At 40.8% G+C, this 19077-nt stretch overlaps 2 protein-coding genes across 2 annotated transcripts in view; one reads left to right on the plus strand and one right to left on the minus strand.

Moving 5' to 3' along the window:
* actn3b (actinin alpha 3b) overlaps positions 1 to 1826 on the plus strand; it is a 47479-nt gene extending 45653 nt beyond the window's left edge. The window contains exon 21 of the mRNA XM_041779464.1: positions 1180 to 1826. Within this exon, the coding sequence (XP_041635398.1) occupies positions 1180 to 1338 (159 nt within the window). The 3' untranslated portion in view covers positions 1339 to 1826. The remainder of the gene's footprint in view (positions 1 to 1179) is intronic.
* LOC121504574 (serine/threonine-protein kinase D1-like) lies at positions 1531 to 17325 on the minus strand. Its single transcript, XM_041779465.1, has 19 exons — positions 17159 to 17325; positions 14431 to 14569; positions 13808 to 13939; positions 13551 to 13705; positions 13261 to 13456; positions 11272 to 11364; positions 10573 to 10732; positions 10191 to 10314; positions 9661 to 9738; positions 9311 to 9530; positions 9096 to 9118; positions 8924 to 8996; positions 7906 to 8012; positions 7663 to 7824; positions 6099 to 6197; positions 5744 to 6011; positions 3209 to 3294; positions 2912 to 3039; positions 1531 to 2323 (listed from the first exon to the last, which is right to left on the minus strand). Exons 1-19 carry the CDS (start codon positions 17312 to 17314, stop codon positions 2050 to 2052), a joined length of 2673 nt encoding a protein of 890 aa, XP_041635399.1. The 5' UTR covers positions 17315 to 17325; the 3' UTR covers positions 1531 to 2049.
* Between the last annotated feature and the right edge of the window lie 1752 nt (positions 17326 to 19077).

Below are 19077 nucleotides of genomic sequence, written 5' to 3' on the forward strand. Positions count from 1 at the left end.
ACAAATAAAAAAGTGTATAGACTCATGATGAATAAAGAAAGACAACAGCTGACAAAGGTCTGGTGGTCCAGCCTAAAACTCCACAAACTTGTTTGTTTGTGCAGCCAACATTTACAGCTTTTATAGGCAGATTTTTGTAGTAAAAATATTTGTTCTGTCAGTATCTGTTCTTCTAAGGAGTGCCCTATCAGGTCAATTTTGTCTTTGTGTTAAAAGAAAGACAACAGGTCCCTTTTATGACATAGAGCAAACACAGATTTTTAGATTTTAACTTAGCTGTAACTCTGTATTCAACGAGTAAAAATGATGATTTTAAACTGGCTAATTGACCTAACATGCACATCCCCAGTGAAGATATAGGGCCGGTGGTTTATAAAGAACTGTTGGTTTTTAGAGTGTTTTAACATCTGTTATGATTTGACACTTAACAAATTAAGGACTGATTGACTTCTTGTGAACAGCTTTATTTACCAGAAAAATAACTGGAATCTAAAACTGAAAATAAAGCAGTATCAAAAACTGTGATTCCTAATGTGTCCACTAGAGGCTGACTCCAAAAGTGAGACAGTCCTCATAAAGTCCTGTGTTAGAATAGCGGAGTTTAACACAGATTAAAACATTAACAACCTGACAAAATAAAGCTTCGGCCTCATTTCCCTCAACATGACAGCTACAGGGGGACAAGTATTCAAATAAAATCCCATATTTTAAATATAATAAGGCTTGATTTGATTCTAAATAACAGTGACCTTTCAGTGAACTCTTTTGGCTCATCAAATCATGATGGCAACAACCAAAACAACAAACTCAAGACTTTAAAATGTAAGACAACAAACCATTAGGTGACTTCATGGTGACTCATAATGTAACTTTGTTAAAAATAACCATTTTCTCTGTCCTATCTGACTTAAAATTGACTCCATTACAACTTTATTTACAAAGTGTAAACAAAAACAGGATTGGGGGCAAAACAGAAGCCAATCTCCCAAATGCTTATGCTTATCATTGCTGTTTTGGTGTTTGCTGGCAGCTAAAGTTTGAAGTTTATATCTTTGGTTTCAGTTTTGTTTCTCATCCACTGATAAAAGTACGACCTCAGTCGATCTGATTTGGTGTTTTTAATGACTGCAAGTCCTCTTTGTTGCGTCTGTAAACACATCTCTGCTCTCTCTCCTCCAGAACTACATCACAGTGGAAGAGCTGCGCAGGGAGCTGCCACCCGAGCAGGCCGAATACTGCATCAGCCGCATGACCAGGTACATCGGAGCCGATGGCCCGCCTGGCGCCCTGGACTACATCTCCTTCTCCAGCGCCCTCTACGGCGAGAGCGACTTATAAACCCAGCCGCTCCTTTTCACCTCCTCCTCCCCAGCTCCCACTGTTTCTCCTCTGTGGAGAGAGCGATTTAAACCCCTTCCACTGTCCTTCTATTTTCTCTCTTCTTATTTTTTTTCCCCTCTTATCAATCATTCTTTCCCTCCTCCCCCTTTCTCTTTTAACGCCCAAAACCACCACCCAGAGAGGGAGAGGGTAGAAGGCTTTGCTCAAATCTTAAAGCAAGTCCCTCATTTCTGTCAGAGTGCCTTAAAAAGAAACAAAAAGCAGGAATGTGCTGGGTATTGCACTGAACTTATGTAAGCAGCGTACATATACACACCTGCCTTTAGGAGAAGTTTAACAGAAGGAGGTGATGAGGGAGAGGAAGAAATTATTTTGAGCGAAGCCTCCTGCTCTCCCCCTCCCCCCCCCCTCTCAGATGACGTATTTTTTTGTAGAAGGGTAATTAAAGAAGAAGATGTGATAAAAAAAAAAAAGCTGGTTGGTCAGTTGGCTTGGTTGGTTGTGTATTTGTGCACATGCATGCTATGTTGAAGTTTTAGAAAAACGCTGTCTTTGTGAGTCTCTGACTCGTCCTTAATCACACGGAAACAAAATGCGACCGCAGTAGGTGGAGAAAGTCAGGTGCTACGATGTTAAACTGTTAAAAATAAAAGTAAAGCACTGTGAAGATGTTAGAAAAGATTACCTGAAGATCTTAAAGCCTTAAGCTCAGGAACAAACGGAGGCAGAACGGAGCAAGTGAACTTTGAAGACAGCAGGAAAACAGAGCGACTCAGAGCAAAGCACTGTGGGTAAATATAGACAAAAAGAGGGCCATGGCTGGACTTCAGAGCGATGACAGAAAGACAAACTGTAACGGCCCGAGAGAATGATCCCACACACCTCTCTCTTTCCAAATTTACAGTATTTCCAAAACAAACACATCTGGATGTACAAAGATGACACAGGAAGAGAGCGGTGTTGAGCAGTGAGAGACAACAGGGCATCAGGAAAGTTCTAGACAAAAATAATGAAGAAGAACTGATAACTGCATGTGGGACCACATCAGCGAGAAAGCAAGTAGGGTTTGGTTCGGCCATGATTGTCAGTGTGAGTCGGCGCCTCTCTGTGTTTAATATGTGCTCCATTCTCCTCCTCCCCTCATCCTCAACTCACCCCGCCCTTCATCGTCACTGATTACAGAAATACTCACCTTCACACAGTTTATTTTAAAAACCACAACTTGGAATAAAAAAGGAAAAGTATATTACTAAACAGCAGTTGTTTGTGTTTTTATTATCTTTGATAAAAAGTCATTTTTTCAAGTATAAGACAAGGTTAATTTTGCTTTTGGTTTCTTAGTCTGTCACTTTTTTTTTTTTTTAAAGAATGCTCTTTAAATTAAAGAAAATGCTGACCACTTAATCCGTGCTTAACAAAACACACCTAACAACCTAAAAATCCTAAGATAATGGTTACACTGTGTTGAATATGTGAGGATATTTCAGAGCTTAAGTACCACAAACTGTCCAGTCTTTGACCTCCACGCTACGGTCACATGTCGGGGTTTTTGTCAGAGTCCCAGCAGAGTTGGAAAGGAAAGATCAGTCCTCTCTCTTGGGCGTATCTTCCCCAGCGTTCTTCGTCTCCCTTGTGCGTCAGATACCTGCAGCCCATCCTCTGCTCGAACTCTCTGAGGTCACACCACAGCTGGAAGTCCTGCAGGAGGAAGAGGAGCAAACATGAAAAACAAAGTATTGAACTATTTCTTAGTAGTTGCACTAGCAAAAACCCCGCACAGAATTCATGCTCAGAAACATCGAATTGTTGGGTAAAAAAGCATAATTAAAAAACTTAAAACAGGATAAACTGTGAACATGTATCAGACCTGAAGCCAGGTGTGTCCCAGAGCTTTTCCCACACTGAACCTTCGTCTGACCGACACCTGCAGCAGGTTGTTGATGAGACTCACAGCTGGAGAGCAACAGACACAGAAAAGAGAGAAAAACTGAAAAATGGTCCAATGGAGTCACCTGGTGGTTTAAAGGAGAACGCTGTCAACATGTTTGGTTTTTGATGGAGTTTATGAAACTGTAAAGATGATACAGCTTCTGCTGTCAGTCAACAGGCTGACAGGGGAAATCTATCCAGGATAACGGCGTAATGAAAACAAAACGGTGTTACACAATTTATGTGTGAAAGCTGGTGTGCAGCTGAAATTTTCCAGGTGATAAAATATTTGGTTGAGGAGCCACAGTTCCATATAACAGTCAATCCATTCATTATTCAAATGTAGATATAATTGATAAGTACTGAATGTGCCAATTTTGATCTAAGCTGCAAATCATACTAATATACGTGACTATGGATAACCCATGACTGGAAGACTAAAGGTCAGAACAATGGTATAATAAACAATCTGTCAGATAAATAGAAAGAGGGAGGAATGCAAAAGCCTTTTTTCTCTACAGGATATAAAACTGAGTGAACTAAACTAAACTTAAAAAAATAAACTGCATCCACAAGATTACTTGTTCCCAAAACACATAACTTTCTTTAAAACAAAATGTCCACAACAAGGATGCCATCTGTTTCCCAAAAAGATAATATCTTGCTCCAAGAGGATAAAAACTTGTTTCCAAAAGATGAAAAAAGCATTCCCAAAACACTTTGGACCCTAAAGATAAAAAAAGTTCCCAAAAGGTAACATTATTTTTTTTAACAAATTACTTGTTTTTTTTTTTTGTTTTTTTTTTAACAAAAACTTGTTCCTTAATGACAAAATTGTAAAAAGATGATAAAATGACAAAAAAGGCACATCCCAAAGATAGTGTTCTCAGTGATTTTCCTTCAAAAGATATTGACTTGTTCTAAAAGGTAGAACAGAAACAAATCTGTCAGACAAGATAAGATAAAAGATAAAACAACTTTAAAAAATTCCCCCAAAAAAATTATATATATATATATATATATATATACATACATAAATGTTTACCCAAAAGATGAACTTGTTCCAAAAAAGATGTTTTAAAAAAACTTCCAAAAAGATGGTTTCTCCCCAAAAGAGATAAAACTAGTTTAAAAAAACACAAAATTAAAAAAAGCTCAATAGCTTGTTGCCAAAACATTAAATTTTTAAAGGTAAAAGCTTGTTCTTAAACTTAGGAATTTATAAAGATATAAATGTTTCTAAAAGACGAAATCTTGTTTCCAAAACATAAAGATTTGTTCCCAAAGATAAAAACTTGTTTCCAAAGAGATAACATGTTCCCAAAGATAAAAATCTGTTCTGAAAAGATACAAAATGGTTCCCAAACAGAAACCAGCTCAACTACTTGATAAAAACTTGTTCCTAAAAATAGAAGCTTTTTCCAGAAAGATAAAAAGTTGCTCTCAAAGCTAAAAAAAAATTGTTCGATGGAAATGTGTTCAAAACAAATTGTTTCCAAAAGATACAATTTTGTTGCTAGAACATAAAAACTTGTTTTCAAAGAAAAAGAAATTGTTCTTCAAGATAAAAATAGATTAACCCTGAAGATAGAAAGATAAAGATACCCCCCCAAAAAATGTTCCAAAATAGAAAAACACCTAAGAAAAAACATGTTCTAGAAAAAAAAAACTTCTTCCCAAAAATAAGAAATTTCTTCTAAAAGATAAAAATTATTTCCCAAAAGATGAAAAGTGAAAACTTATTTCTAAACATGCCTCCCTAAAAATAGATACTAGAAATAGATCAACCAAAAAAAAAAAAAAAAAAAAAACTGTTCCCAAAAGACAACCACTTGTTTGCTAAATATGAAAACCTCTCCTCATGAGAAAAAAAGATGTGTTCCAAAAAGATTAAACAATATTTAAAAGATTACAACTTGTTCAAAAATAAACCAAACCAAAAGAAAACTGGCTGCTACATTTTTTTCCCTAAATTTGAATGATTGTTCCATAAAATCAATGTTCTTGTTCCTAGATAGCAGATTGCTTATGCCTTAAAAACAACAAAAAACATACACCAACTACTGTAAATTAAAACATGTAACCATAAGATAATTTTTTTCACAAAAGATACCTTGATAGAAAAATGAACTTTTCTCCAAAAGATGATACCTTGTTCCAAATAATGTTTTTATAATGTTACTTTCCAAAAAGATGTTTTTCCTCATCAAAGTCCCAAAAGGTCTGTTAAGATTAAACTTATAGATATGAACTTGTTTACATGAAAAACTTTTTCACCAAAGGATAACAGATTGATAAAAAGTGGTTGTTTTCGAAAAGAAAAAATAAATTCCTAAAGTTAATAGTTTGTTAAAGGTAAGTTAAAGTTTCAGATTGCTTCTCTAACGATGGTCACTTATTCCTACAAGAAAAAAATCACTCATTCTAAAGAGAACTTTATGTGAAGTAACAGGGAAGGGTGAATGATTTTTACCCTCCAGAGAGATGGAGGCCCAGGGTTGTCGTGGGTACATGAAGGCGGCGTTGGTGATCTGCTGCTTGATGTCCTCGTCCTCATTGAAGGGGAACGTCCCGCTCAGACTCACGTACATGATGACGCCCACAGACCACATGTCCAGGGAGCGGTTATAGCCACAGCTGCTGATCACCTCAGGGGCCAAGTAGGCAGGCGTGCCCACCACCGAGCGCCGGAAAGACTTCTCTCCGATGATGCGGGCGAAGCCAAAGTCACAGAGCTTCACCTTCAGCACAGAGACAGATTTAAGACGGACGGTAAAAAGACACATTCATCTAAAACAGAAAGCATGGAGTAATAAATAAACTCCCACCTGAGGGAAAGGGTCGGCCGAGGCCAGCAGGACGTTCTCAGGTTTTAGATCACAGTGAGCGATGTGTTTGAGGTGCAGGTACCGCAGAGCCTCGAGGATCTGAAAACACAGACAACAGTGAAAATATGAAATGGACATGTTGTTTTAGAATATTAAGTGAGATCTCTGCAGGATGTCACGAAAACAAGAGTTCTTACTGTTACAATCAATGTAAACAAACCCTGAAATAACAAAGAATCCATTCAGAAATACTCGAGTGAACTTTAAACTAGCCGTGGTCCAGGGCTTAAATTAATTATTTTCCACTAATTGACTGTTATTAAATTAAAACCTGGTTGACAGCCTGAGAGTTCATTTTAGAGCCTCTCACAGGCTGAAGTGCTGTGGACACAAGGTGTGAATGAGTAAAAATGAGAGTGTGAGCTCAAGCTGCACTTGAAATAATCAGTGAACCATATTTGTGATTTTTCTCGCTGTAGTCATATGTTTGCTGGATTTATCTCCAAGGAACTGAAGTCTTTGTTTTAAAGGATAAGATGGCTTCAATTAAGGATCAAAACTTTTGAAGTTTACAAGTGTGATTTGAGTTTATTGTCAGTTTAATTTTTTGTCTTTCTGAAACATCTGTGAAAGAACCAATCACTGCAGAAGTTCAAATTTCATTGAACAAAGGCTCCAGCGTGGGAGAGCAAGAATGAAGATAAAAGAAAAAGCAGCACATCTACAGTCATATGAATACGTTTGTTTCATTGAACAAAGGCTCTAACGTGGGAGAGCAAGAATAAAGATAAAAGAAAAAGCAGCACATCTACAGTCATGTGAATACATTTTAGGCACTCAGGGTACTAAGGATTCATCACAGGGCCAGATGGGCCATATCCCGTGACTGGAGAGGGGAAGTGGTGGCCAGAGTCAAGCTCGACACGTCGACACGTGTGTCACTCGGCAGCCAAGGTCGAGCTCGATGGCACTTCTTGTTTATCAGTTCTTTCTTTCACCCCCGCCAGCAGTCTTTGAGGCCTTGGGAGATCCACAGCATGATCAAGGGCATGTGGCAACCCTACTACCTGCCCAGACAGTACCCTAGGTTGGTGGTTCCCAACCTGGGGTACAGGCACCCCTAGGGGGGCACCAAAGATCTCAGGGGGGTGTTGTCAGAATAAGAAGTGCATTAATTTTTGTAAATTATGATTACAAAGATAGTGTACCACCACCCTAAAACATTAGAAAATAAAGATCTGTTAATTTTTTGTGAATAGAAATAAAAAGTTGTAATTCTTTACAAAATATGACACTTTTTTGAGTATAAAGTCTTATATTTTCAAGAAACCAAACACAGATTTTCTGAGTTTAAAACCTGTACACTTAAAGAAAAAAAAAAAGTTTAGTTTTTTTTTTTTAGTTTAAAAAATTTTAACAACTTGCTAGAAACCAAACTGGAAACCAGTGGGTGGATAACCCCAGTTTACAGAAATGTCTAAAGGAATCCAATCTCCTGACCCCTCACAGTCATGAGTGCTAACAGAGAACATCCAAAGCTTCAAAAACCAAAAGGTGTTTTCACCTGTGTGACCAGGAAGCGTGTGATGCGTTCAGGGAGTCGTCCTTTCTCACTGGACAGAATCATCTCCAGCATGTCTCCGTGGAGCTTCTCCATCACGACGAAGACATGCTCCACCGTCTCAAACATCCCCTCCAACAGGACCACCCCGAGATGGGACAGATTCTGCTCTCATAAATAAATAAAACTTAAAAAGATGTAGAAATCCTCTCTGAAGGTAAACATTAACGAGACATGGAGGAGTACCTGCAGGATGGCCACCTCGTTCCTCAGCTGCCTCTCCTGCTTGGTGGGAAAACGCGTCTTATCGATGACTTTGATGGCAACCGGTCGACTAGAAGCCCTGTGAGTGCCTAAAGGAAGAAATAATTTAGAGCTGTCAGAATTTTTAGTAGTGATTAACCTCAGAATTTCTGCTCCATACTTCCACCAGTTTTCACAGCCAGAGAAATTATACATTTCCAGTCCATGACAGAAACTTGTTATCACTCCCATGACTCCATCTACTGTTAGGGCTCTTTCCAAACTGCTCCAGTTTCTGTCAAATTCCAAGTTTGTTTTCTTATAAATAACTTAATAATCTCAAAAATTGTGACTTTTTCCCCCTAAAAGTATTAACTGTTCTGCTAAGGGATTAACAGATCCTCTTCATGTTTTTTCTGTTTAGGTGGGCCCTTAAACATAATGTTTATAATCATGATTTAAATGAATATATGTACATCTAACTTTGACTACATCAGAGCAGACAGGGTCCTGGGCCTCCCCAAGATCTTTGGTGCCCCCCCTAGGGTTGAGAACCAGTGATTTAGGGTCAGTTTGGTGCAGATGCAGATGCACTGCTGGAGGGTTTAACAGCCCACTTTCACTCCACTCTCTGATGTTCTGGATGACAACTGATACGGCAGACCCTCCACAAAAGCCTTCAAACAGAGTGGGAATGTTGGGGGGGGGGTGTTAGGGAGCGGTTTGAGAAAGGCCCTCAATGTCATCTTCTGTTATTGTATTAATTGATCAGAATTTATTCTCTGCGGATTAAACATGAGCTCTATCTCCAACAAATTACCACTCATCCATCATAAATTAATCATAGATGGCTGGTGATCAGATTTTAAGGGATGCCATGCTGCCGTCAGCCACTCCTCTGAAAACACTTCACTGCATTTCATCTTTCCAATCCCTCAGGAACACAAAAACAATCTAAACTGATTTTAGGTCATTGTCATACCAGAATCTTTAAATAAATATGCCGTCATTGCTAATTTACCTCGGTACACGACTCCAAACTGTCCTGAGCCGAGCACCTCGTCTGTGGAGATCTGATACACTGAGCCGATGTCCTGAAACACAAACGCTGAAATTAACAGCGACAACACACTGAATGCAGACATCTATTCATGAGTTGACGATGAATTAAGCTGTATTAATCTGATCCTTACCACGCCATCTCTGTGTGAATCATCTGTGATTAAAAACATGATAGAAGAGTTTAAATTCATCTCTCTGATCACAACTGAAAGTTCTGATTACACAGCCTGAATGAATGTAGATTTGGTGTTTCTATTCCACATCCACAATTTTATTTTTAATATCAACAGAAAGAAAGTTCATTCAAGGCTAAGTTTGACTGTAAAGACTACATTTCCCAGCCCACCTTGCAGCTCCTCTTCCTCGTTGTTTCCTCCGTTGCTCTGCACGGGCATCATAGCCTGACGGATGGCGCTGGCCCAGGCCTGCCCGTTCTCTCCAGCCTCCACATAGTACACCAGCGAGGCCGTCACCACCTCGAAGGAGTGGGACCTGGCTCCCGGCAGCGAGGGAGGGGAGAGCTGAGCCGGGCCTCGGACCTGCAGCACCTCAGACAGAGTGATCTCCTGAAAACCCAAATGGTCATTTAATTCAAATATAAGTGAATCTGAAGTCATCAGTATCAGAATCATTCAAGGATGAATACATTAAAAACATGGTGACATATTTTAGTACTATTAGTTGTGACAAAACTACCTTATAGTACTTGGTGCTGCTCTCATTCTGGTACAGAGTGATGCTCCTCCAGTCTAAAATCCAGTAATGACGTTTCCTCTAAGAAAGCAGAAACAATTAACTACAGAAAAAACCCGATTCCAAAAAGGTTTGGACACATTTGTGATCCTAAATGTGTTGTTCTAAAGAGCTCAATGGCTTCAAGAGTGGTACTGTGATGAATGCCACCTTTCAAAAGAATGGTTTGTGAAGTTTCACCTCTGCTGGATATTCCCCAGTCAACTGTAAGTGATATTATTAGAAAGTGGAAGCATTGAGGACCAGAGAAGACAGCGACACCTCTGGGTGTTGTTCATATATGGCTTTTTATTTACATGTTTGAGTCTTAACTCATACTGTAGATGCAGCAACATACTGAAATAGAACAAATTCTTCCATCTGTGGATATTTTCTACATTTAAAGGCATTTGACAATGTCCTCTTTTGTTTTGCAGTGAGTGATTTTGAGCATGAGCAGCTTCAGAGTGTAATTTCATCAGTGTGTGCCTCACCAGTGTGTCAGTGCTGGTGTGGTGCAGCAGCCATTCCTCCCTCAGGACGGCCCCTGCTCTCCTCTTGGTGTGATGCACTGACTGGACGAGCCGCATCAGAGGGATGTAGCTGCTGAAACATGGACTGATGGAGAGACACAAACAGTACAAACAGGCTGATTTTGGGATTATTTTTGCCTCTAGGGGGCAGTAGAGGCCAAAGCTGAGTGACTACAGACAGATAAGTGATGCAGATGAATTCAGCGGTGAATAACAGCGGAGACGAGAGTGGTTTTAGGTGTCAAATGTCTGACATCATTGGGATGTTGTGTGTGCCAGCTGGAGAGCACAGTCACCTCTTTAAAAGATGACATCATGGCAAATGAATTAATAACCCTCTGACCTCATCGGCTCTCGTAGTTGCTCGTCTTCTTTGGCCTCGGCGGTCGAGTCTCCATCAGTGCACATCTCATCGTCAGAGATGTTTAGTGTTGTTGTGCTGCTGAGCATTGAGTCAGTGTCCTCAGAGTCCTCAGGATTCACTAGGAGGCTGTAGCCCCCTGCTGACCATTAAAGAGGGACATCAGGTGGGTTAAAATGCAAAAAGAGACATGATAAAAGTATCCAATTTAATTTCCTATGATATATGAACTATTATTCTCAATAGCTGAGAGAAAATGTTATGCTCAAACTGCAGCCCAGCCACTACGAGGGGCCATAGACTGGCTAAAGCTCTGGCCAATGAGATGCCTCTCTTTTGGCTCCACTGCCCAGACGTAAACACAGAGTAAACAGAGTTTAGTATTTTCTACAGCCACTGCAGTGTGGTGATATCTCACAGACAGAGAACCACCCTGTCACAATAATTGAAACACAAGCTAAAAAAATTGATTTTGCATCTCATCAGGATTTGGTCATATTTCCCTGAATAATCATCATTTCTTTGAAAATGATGCTTCTGTGAATCTTAAATTAGTCCTGCATCCCTCCTGAGTGTGAGGCTGAATCAGCCTCGACTCATCTCCAGGTTTCTGGAAACCTCAGAGGAGGAGGGCTTTTCAAAGAACCATGATTTAAGAGAAATTCTAGACCCTCAGGGGACTCTGCTCACCATCTCCGTTGATGCCTCTCTTCTCCCCAGGACAGTCTCTCTGGACGTGCTGCTCGCAGCGCCGATGGCAGTTAAACCTGCAGTCTGAAAAAAAAAAAAACAGAGAGGAGGGATGGAAAGTCAAAACATGGAAAGGAGAAAAAGGATTCTGATGAGAAGCGTCACAAAGGTGACTTTAATTTGTGTAAAATGCCAGACGTAGGGCAGTTTATGTCTTTGAAACATTAATTCACAAATTGATTCGTAAAGTCATGGTGATGCTGGAGCAGAGAGACTAAAAACTGTCACAGAGGAGGGCAAGGTTTCAATTTATTATGAGGTATCACTGAAAATTAAAACATTTGACCTTTAATCCTTTCAACAGCTCAAGACTAGGACAGGAACAGGATGACGGTTCATGGAAAGATAAAATATTACTAAAGAAAAATACTTTTTCTGAGGTAAAGCTTGTTATCAGAATTTAAAAATTAACACAGACAGCAAATAAAGGTTTGGGTGTGAAACATGTCTCCAGTCCTCTTATGGTCCACATTTGGCCTCCTTTACAGTGCTGATTAAAGGTGAGTCTGGCTGCCTCAACTTACCCACATGTTCACTCAATATGGCATGAATCTGCAGCTCTCTTACACCCATGTTTGTCCTTAAATGTGTGTGGCCCACAAAGGACTTGGCATAATCAATATCCTGTCAGGTTCCTGACATTTAGCCCACATGATCCAAAAGAGGTGAGGTTTCCAACATTTGGCCTGTATCTGGCCTACGACAGACTTGCCATGACCTAAATCAGGTGAAGCTCATGACATTTAGTCCACATGTGGTCCACAAAAGACTTGCTTTAACCCAAAAGAGGTCGGGTTCTTGATATTTGGCCCACATTTGGCCTACAATAGATTCACCATAACCTAAATTAGACCCAGTTCTGACAACAGGCCCACGTCTGACCCACACAAGCTTGTCTTTAAAAAAGATATCAGGTTCCTAACATTTGATTCCAGCAGGTCCACAATAGACCCTAAATAACCTAAATCGGGTCCAGCTCATGACATTTGGCTCACAGAAGCATTGCCTTAACCAAAAAAAGATCAGGTTTTTGACATTTGGCTCTAGCTGGCCCAAAAGAGACTGACCATAACCTATATCAGGTCAGGCTCATGACAACTGGCCCACAATAAACCTGCCTTACCCCAAAGAAGACCTGGTTCCTGATATTTGGCCCAGATCTGGACCAAAACAGACTTGCCGTGATCCTAAATCAGGTCTGGCTCATGACATCTTGCCCATGTCTGGCACACAGAAGACTGGCCTTAATCCAAAAGAAATAAGGTTTCTAACATTTGGTTCCAGCTAGACCACAAAAGACTTCTCATAACCTAATCCAGCCTGTATACATGGCCTCCATGTGGTCCACACAACATTTGTCTTCCTCTAGGTGGGTCTGGCTCATGACATTTGGGCCACATCTGACTCACAAAAGACTTGCCCTATCCCAAAACAGATCCAAATCATATCATTAGACCAGTATCTGTCCCACAATAAACCAGCCTTAACCCTTAAACGGTCCAACTCAAGACATCTGGTCTCCTTCTAGCCCACAAAACACTTGCCATAACCCAGACAAGGTCTAGCATATGACATCTGGCCCATATCTGGCCCACAAAGGACTTGACATAACCTTAACAGCTCCAACTCAAGATATTTGGCCCCTGTCTGGCCCACAAAACACTTGCCATATTCCAAACTAGGTCTGGTTCATGACATCTGGCCCACAAATGACTTACCATAACCCAAACCAGATCCAGCTCATTTTATCAGGTCTGTATCTACCCCAAAAATGACTCTCCTTAATCCAAAACAGCTCTGTAAAGCAACAATAACATCAATTTTAAGCACATGACCATTTACCACAAAACTGGCTTATGCCTCCCTCGGCAGTGACCACAGCTTTTACCAGCTTTGAGCTAAGTCCTCAGCGTGTCTCACCTGAGCACTGCAGCCCCTGTCTGAAGAGGCCTTTGAGCAGCCGGTGGCAGTACTGGCACACGGTGGGTTTGGTGTAGCTGTGGATGTGGAAGGTGTGAGGGACCTGGGCTCTGCTTTTATCGCCGTTCCCAATGCCTAGCCACACCGGGGGCTCCGCCCATGACGGGGGTCTGGAGGAGGGTTTGGACATACTGATCTGGTAAAGGATGGATAATCAGAGTCATTAGTTAGTCTTTCATTCATATATGTGTATTTAGATTGTTGTTTTAGGACTGATAAAAGCTCCTAACCTCCTCCAGACTGCCTCCTGCCTGGTTGGACAGAGAGTGCGTGGGTGGTCGTCGGGGGGGAAACAGAGAGAGGCTGGCGCTGACCTGACGCCGTGCTCGGCTGCAGTCGTTTGGTAACTGGAGAGCACAGCGTTTATGAAAATCTAACCCACAACCTGGAGAGAAGGAGAGGAGGGTCAGTGGGCAGGGTTGGTTTTTAAAATACTTGATGAAAGCGGTGTTAATGAGAGAATGAGGAGGAGAGAGAGCAGCTTTACCGTCACATTTCAAACCCTGTCTGACCAGGCCCCACAGCATCTCTCCACAGTGGTGACAGAAAGTGGGAGTCCTGTATGAGTAGACCACCAGAGAGTGAGGACGGACCCTGATCTCTGTCACTGACGCCGATCCTGAGTCACAGAGAGACACATGACAGTTAAAAACTGATATGAACATGAAAAGACTGTTTCCTGCTTTTCTTATTATAAAATATCAGCAGTACAACATGTGAATATATATCTTTAAACCAACTAGCTGACTCTGAAACAGGAGAAAGGAATTTTTGTGAATCCTCACTTCAAAGAAAACCCTTTTTAAAGTCCTCCATCTTATGTGGTTTTCATGGTCAATCTGTCAAAAGCTCAGTCTGAGTCTGCCACCCTTAGCTCTTATTTAGCACCTTCTTAAAGCCTGTTTCCATGAATCATACAGAAATGTAGTCTCTGTGCCTCACAGATAACCTGACAGCCTGTGTGGATGTGATGAGTGTGAAATCGTAATAAAATGGACCAAAATAAGAAGCCTTTTAGAAAGAGCTTTCAGGATTATGTAATCAGAGGCATTTCAAGCACAGCTCTTTATGGGGTAAGAGTAAAAAAAGGTTTCCTCCACCCTGCCTGACCTGAAATGACGACCTCGATGAGGTCTCCGTCCTGCAGCTGCTCCTGCTCTGTTAGACGCTGCAGCAGCAGCTCAGAGGTCGGCCGATGTCTGAAGAGAAGAATCTTTTCACCGACACCGACCACGCTGACGTCTGGAGCCTGAAACACACAGATACGGGTTAAATAAAAAGGAAACACAGGATACTGCATAGCTTTGTCCCTTAAATTATGGCAGATCAGGAGGTTAGGAGATCATGAAAGCTTTAAGAATATGAAACTTTACTGTTTGAAAATCAACCAGCTGGTTTGATGTCAGCACACCAAACCTCAAGTGAACCAACAGTCAGCAAGTGCTAAGATTTTGAAACAAACAGTTTTGTTTTTCATTTCAAGTCTTGCAGCAAAAGACTTAAAGAATCATCTGCAACAAATGGAAATAAGACAAAGAATCAGTGTTGAAAAAGGTGGGAATTTGTGACACAGATGATCATACAGAGAGCCGAGATCAGGATGTACAGTTTATTCAGAAAGTATTAAGACACCCTTCACTTTTTAAAATTTTGTTATGCTGCAGCCTGATGATACAGTCTCACTGATGTTAAGCAGGGACAGTACACATTCCTGCCTTTCCTGTGCCTACAAGGAAAGCCTGAGGCAGGGAGAGAAGCAGTAAAAAACCCAGTGCAGAGCAGGCATCAATGACAGCAGAATGACTGATTAAGTCAGAAGCAGATTAAAGGAGGAGCTGGGGTGGAGGAGGGTTGCAAAAAGCGACTTGTAGAGGGAGCAGCAAAGCTTAGCCAGGCTAGAGCAGTTTGAATATGGCCACATGATTGCGAGTAGCAAATAACGTGCTCAGGGTGAATCAGCTGGCTATCAGCCGATGAGGGCTTATGTGAGATCAGCTGATCTCAATTATTCGGTAGTGCTTGACTCTGTGGCTTGCTTGAACTAACCCTATATGCTTGATTTTTACTGTCATTAATCTCCTCTAAATTTCCCATAAAGACAAAATGCAAACAGAATTTAAGGTTCTGTGAAACAGTTTTTCATTGAGGATATCTCCCATTCAGCTTTCCCTCAACCTTCACCAGTCTCCCAGTCCCTGCTGCTAAAATAACCCCCACAGCATGATGCTGCCACCACCATACTTCACTGTTGGGATGGTATTCGGCAGGTGATGAGTGGTGCCTGGTGTCTTCCAGACATAATGTTTAGAATGGTGACCAGACAGTTCAATCTTGGTTTCATCAGATCAGAGAATCTTGTTTCTCACAGTCTGAGAGTCCTTCAGGTGCTTATGTGCAAACTCAAATAGAGCTTCCATGTGTTTTGCACTGAGGAGAGGCTTCTGTCTAACAATCAGTAACATGCAAAGTGTCTGAAGTACCTGAAGTGGCACAACTATGTTATTGGATATGTGTTCAGTGAATGCACTAACATGTATAACCTAAATAAGCAAACAAACACAAAGTCACATCGCTCACAGACGGCTAACCCGCTGCCTGGAAACTCAAGAAAATTTCAAAGTTGAAGTGAGCAGCACGGAGACTTTGTGTGTGAGACAGAGGGCGAAAGGAAGCTGTGGTTGGAAAGTTTGCTGTGCTCTAGTTGACCACAGTCTTCGTATATGAGGCTTTATGAAGAGCCAACCAGACACACCTGCTATTCATCCTCATTTAAACCTGAATCATGTTAATTACACAGTCAACCTGCTGAGTGTAGATTTAGATGTACTCCTCTCCTCTCTACAGTTTTGAAAAGTCTTAATTTATCACAGACTTCAATACAAGAAACAGCTCCAGATCTCATTTAAAGCTCACACTGATCTGCTCCAACATTAGAAATCATATGTCTACGTGAGTAAGACACTCTCGAGCCAACACCCCCCAAAAAATCGAACGTGCTCCTGCACAAGAAAGCGATGCAGAAACACATTTGGTGGTTTCTGAAAAAGCCGCTGGTAACCTACACAGCCTCCTTCAAACGCTAGGTGACCTTTCAGAGTCCACTTCCTGACAGCTCTGGGGGGCTCAGACATCAACTGAATATTTTCCAAATGGGACTGTGTCAGTAGAGCAGAGTTTCATCAACGTGTCGCTCAATCCTCAGTAGGCTAAGTGCTAAACGTTATGCTGAAAAACCAAGCTAGTGGTTGATTTATTAACATTTTCAGAGACAGATTTCTACCTGCTTTGGACATGATACATTCAGCTCAAGCAAAACAGCATTTTCAGTTTCAGTTTTACGCCGTCCTGAGCTCTACTTGTAAAAACTAACGTTATTTTAACTCAACAACAAACTAGATCAAAAAAAGGTTTCACTATCAAGAGAAATGGCTGTCTAAGATGTCCTTCTGTGTTGTACTCCAGCCATCCAGTGCAACACAAGTACAATTCTAAGCTAGTTCACTCAGCTCCAGGGGCACGTCCAAAGAGTTGGCAAGGAGTGACAAGCCCCCCTAGGTGGCACCCAAAATTTCAAACCATGTCAAGCTTCTTTTGTTGACAGTGGTGCCTTACAACAGGGTGCTGTGTCTTCTCTATGAGTGTAGCTCTTTTCCTTTTGTGATAAAGTTAAATGTTGCTTGTTAAAACAACACGTAACTTTTCCATTCTAACAGTACAATCCCTTTCAAAAGCTAAAAACTAAATCTAAAAGACCCAGAGATTTTAATGAAGCTCCCTCCCCTCCTGAACCTTTGTGATCAGAGCCTAATGAAAGGCTAACAGCGGGGTGTTTGATTACCTTCCTCTCTATGATCTCAGCAGCCAGTCTCTTGGCATGGCGGTAGCTCAGGTTTCCCGCTGGGACTCGAACCACCTCCCTGAACAGGCCGAGCTGGAACTGGACCAGAGCCGGCGCTGAGGCACTGGTCGGACTGGAGGGAGGCACGGCCGACATTGAGACAGATCCTGGGCCAGGGTGAGATTGGTGTGTGGATTATTACAGCAACAAAGGCCTGTGACCAACAGGTTTAAAAGTCTGTGATGAAAAAAAAACAAATATAATGAGGTTTGGTGTAGAAAAAGGTAACTCTCTGCTCCTTTACAAAGAAAAACATTATATCCATCAACTATTTATTGATTTAAAAAGATGAGAAAGCCAGGGAAGCCCAAATATACCACATCTGATTATTCTATTGCACTCAGTTTTCTCTGATAATGACCACATTTTGGTTGGTTTTTGGGATTTAACTCAAAAAGTGGGCTGAGCAGCCATTTTAGTGGGTTTCTTATGTGTGGCTGGAAAAAAATGAGGCAAAAGTCTATGTTGTACATACGATCCTACAATAGTGATTTTTTTTTACCACAGTTTAACAGATTTACCTGTGTGGAGGCAATCAGTATCACAAGTCCTGCAGAACTTTTAGTGTCTAGAGCCATCTAGGCAGATCTAGGGAGACAAGAGTCAAGAGGAGTCTAGTTCTGAGCTACTGCCTGATTAAAATGTTTTAAGATGATATAAATGTTATTTTTTTTATGAGGGTGGGGACCATGGAATAAATTATTCTTTCTAGGGGGGGGCTCACTATCCCAAACTTTGAACACCCAAGTGGTTCTCAACTGTTGTGTCGCGAATGTGTGTGCCAGGGGGAAAAATGTGACAAAAACTCATCTACAGAAGCCCTAAGTGGACATACAGCAATTTCATACATATATTTTTTAGGTTTTCCTATGATTCAGCATAAACTTCAGTTTTTTTCTCAAGATTTCTACCTACTTATCTCCCTTTTGTTAGGACATAAAACTGGTTTACCCAAGATGTCAAGGTAATTCTTAGAGAAATTACCAAACTCCCATGCTTTTTCAGGAAAATGGAGTAAAATAAGATGCGTGCATGCAAATCCTCCTGTAATGATGTGCTTTTCTAATGTGTTTGTTTTGCCTCTTTGTTCACAAAGTTTCTATATTTAGAGTCCAAATGTCAACATTTTGTGGAGTGTTCTTTTGTCTTCATGGTGTAATGGTAGCTAAGAATACTGATTAACCAACAGTTGTGAAATAAACAAAGATTTATTGTGCTACACTGCTTGTCCAGGCATTAGACGTAGACTTTTTATATTCCTGGCTGCTGCCGTTTCTCCACAAGTTATTTATAATTTTTTATTTTTTTTTTGTGAATGTTTCACTTCTTTCAGGACACAAAAGCAGCTTGAGAACTAAGAAAGCTCCCGCACTTTGAATGCATCATCATAAACAGCTCAAAACATGGCCTTTTGGTAGTTTCTCCATGCAGAAATCACTACTTGCCCCCCAATGGGAGTTCTCCACTGCTGCATGACATCATCTGCAAAAAACTTTATATTCAGGTATACTTTCACATCTGAACCTGTTTGATATTCCACAGCAAGAAGAATTATTGAACGTCGGGGATAATAAAACTATATGTATCAAAAATTTTTTTACAGAAGCCCTAAGAATCCAGACATTTAGTTTTACTCCACTTTCTGAGGTTACGGGTTGATTTTGGCTTTTTCTTCAAGATTTTCAGAAGCTAGCTTGTCACAACTTAAGCCAAGATCTCAAAAACCCTTGTAAATAAAACAAAACAGATCAAATGTGTGGCATGACATCCTTGGGCTGCCATATAAACATCACATGTATGCTTTTATCATGCAGCATCCTGATCATAAAAGCATACATCACATGTATGCTTTTATGATC

Source organism: Cheilinus undulatus, linkage group 22, assembly GCF_018320785.1.
Source record: "Cheilinus undulatus linkage group 22, ASM1832078v1, whole genome shotgun sequence".
NCBI classification, from domain to species: Eukaryota; Metazoa; Chordata; class Actinopteri; order Labriformes; family Labridae; genus Cheilinus; species Cheilinus undulatus.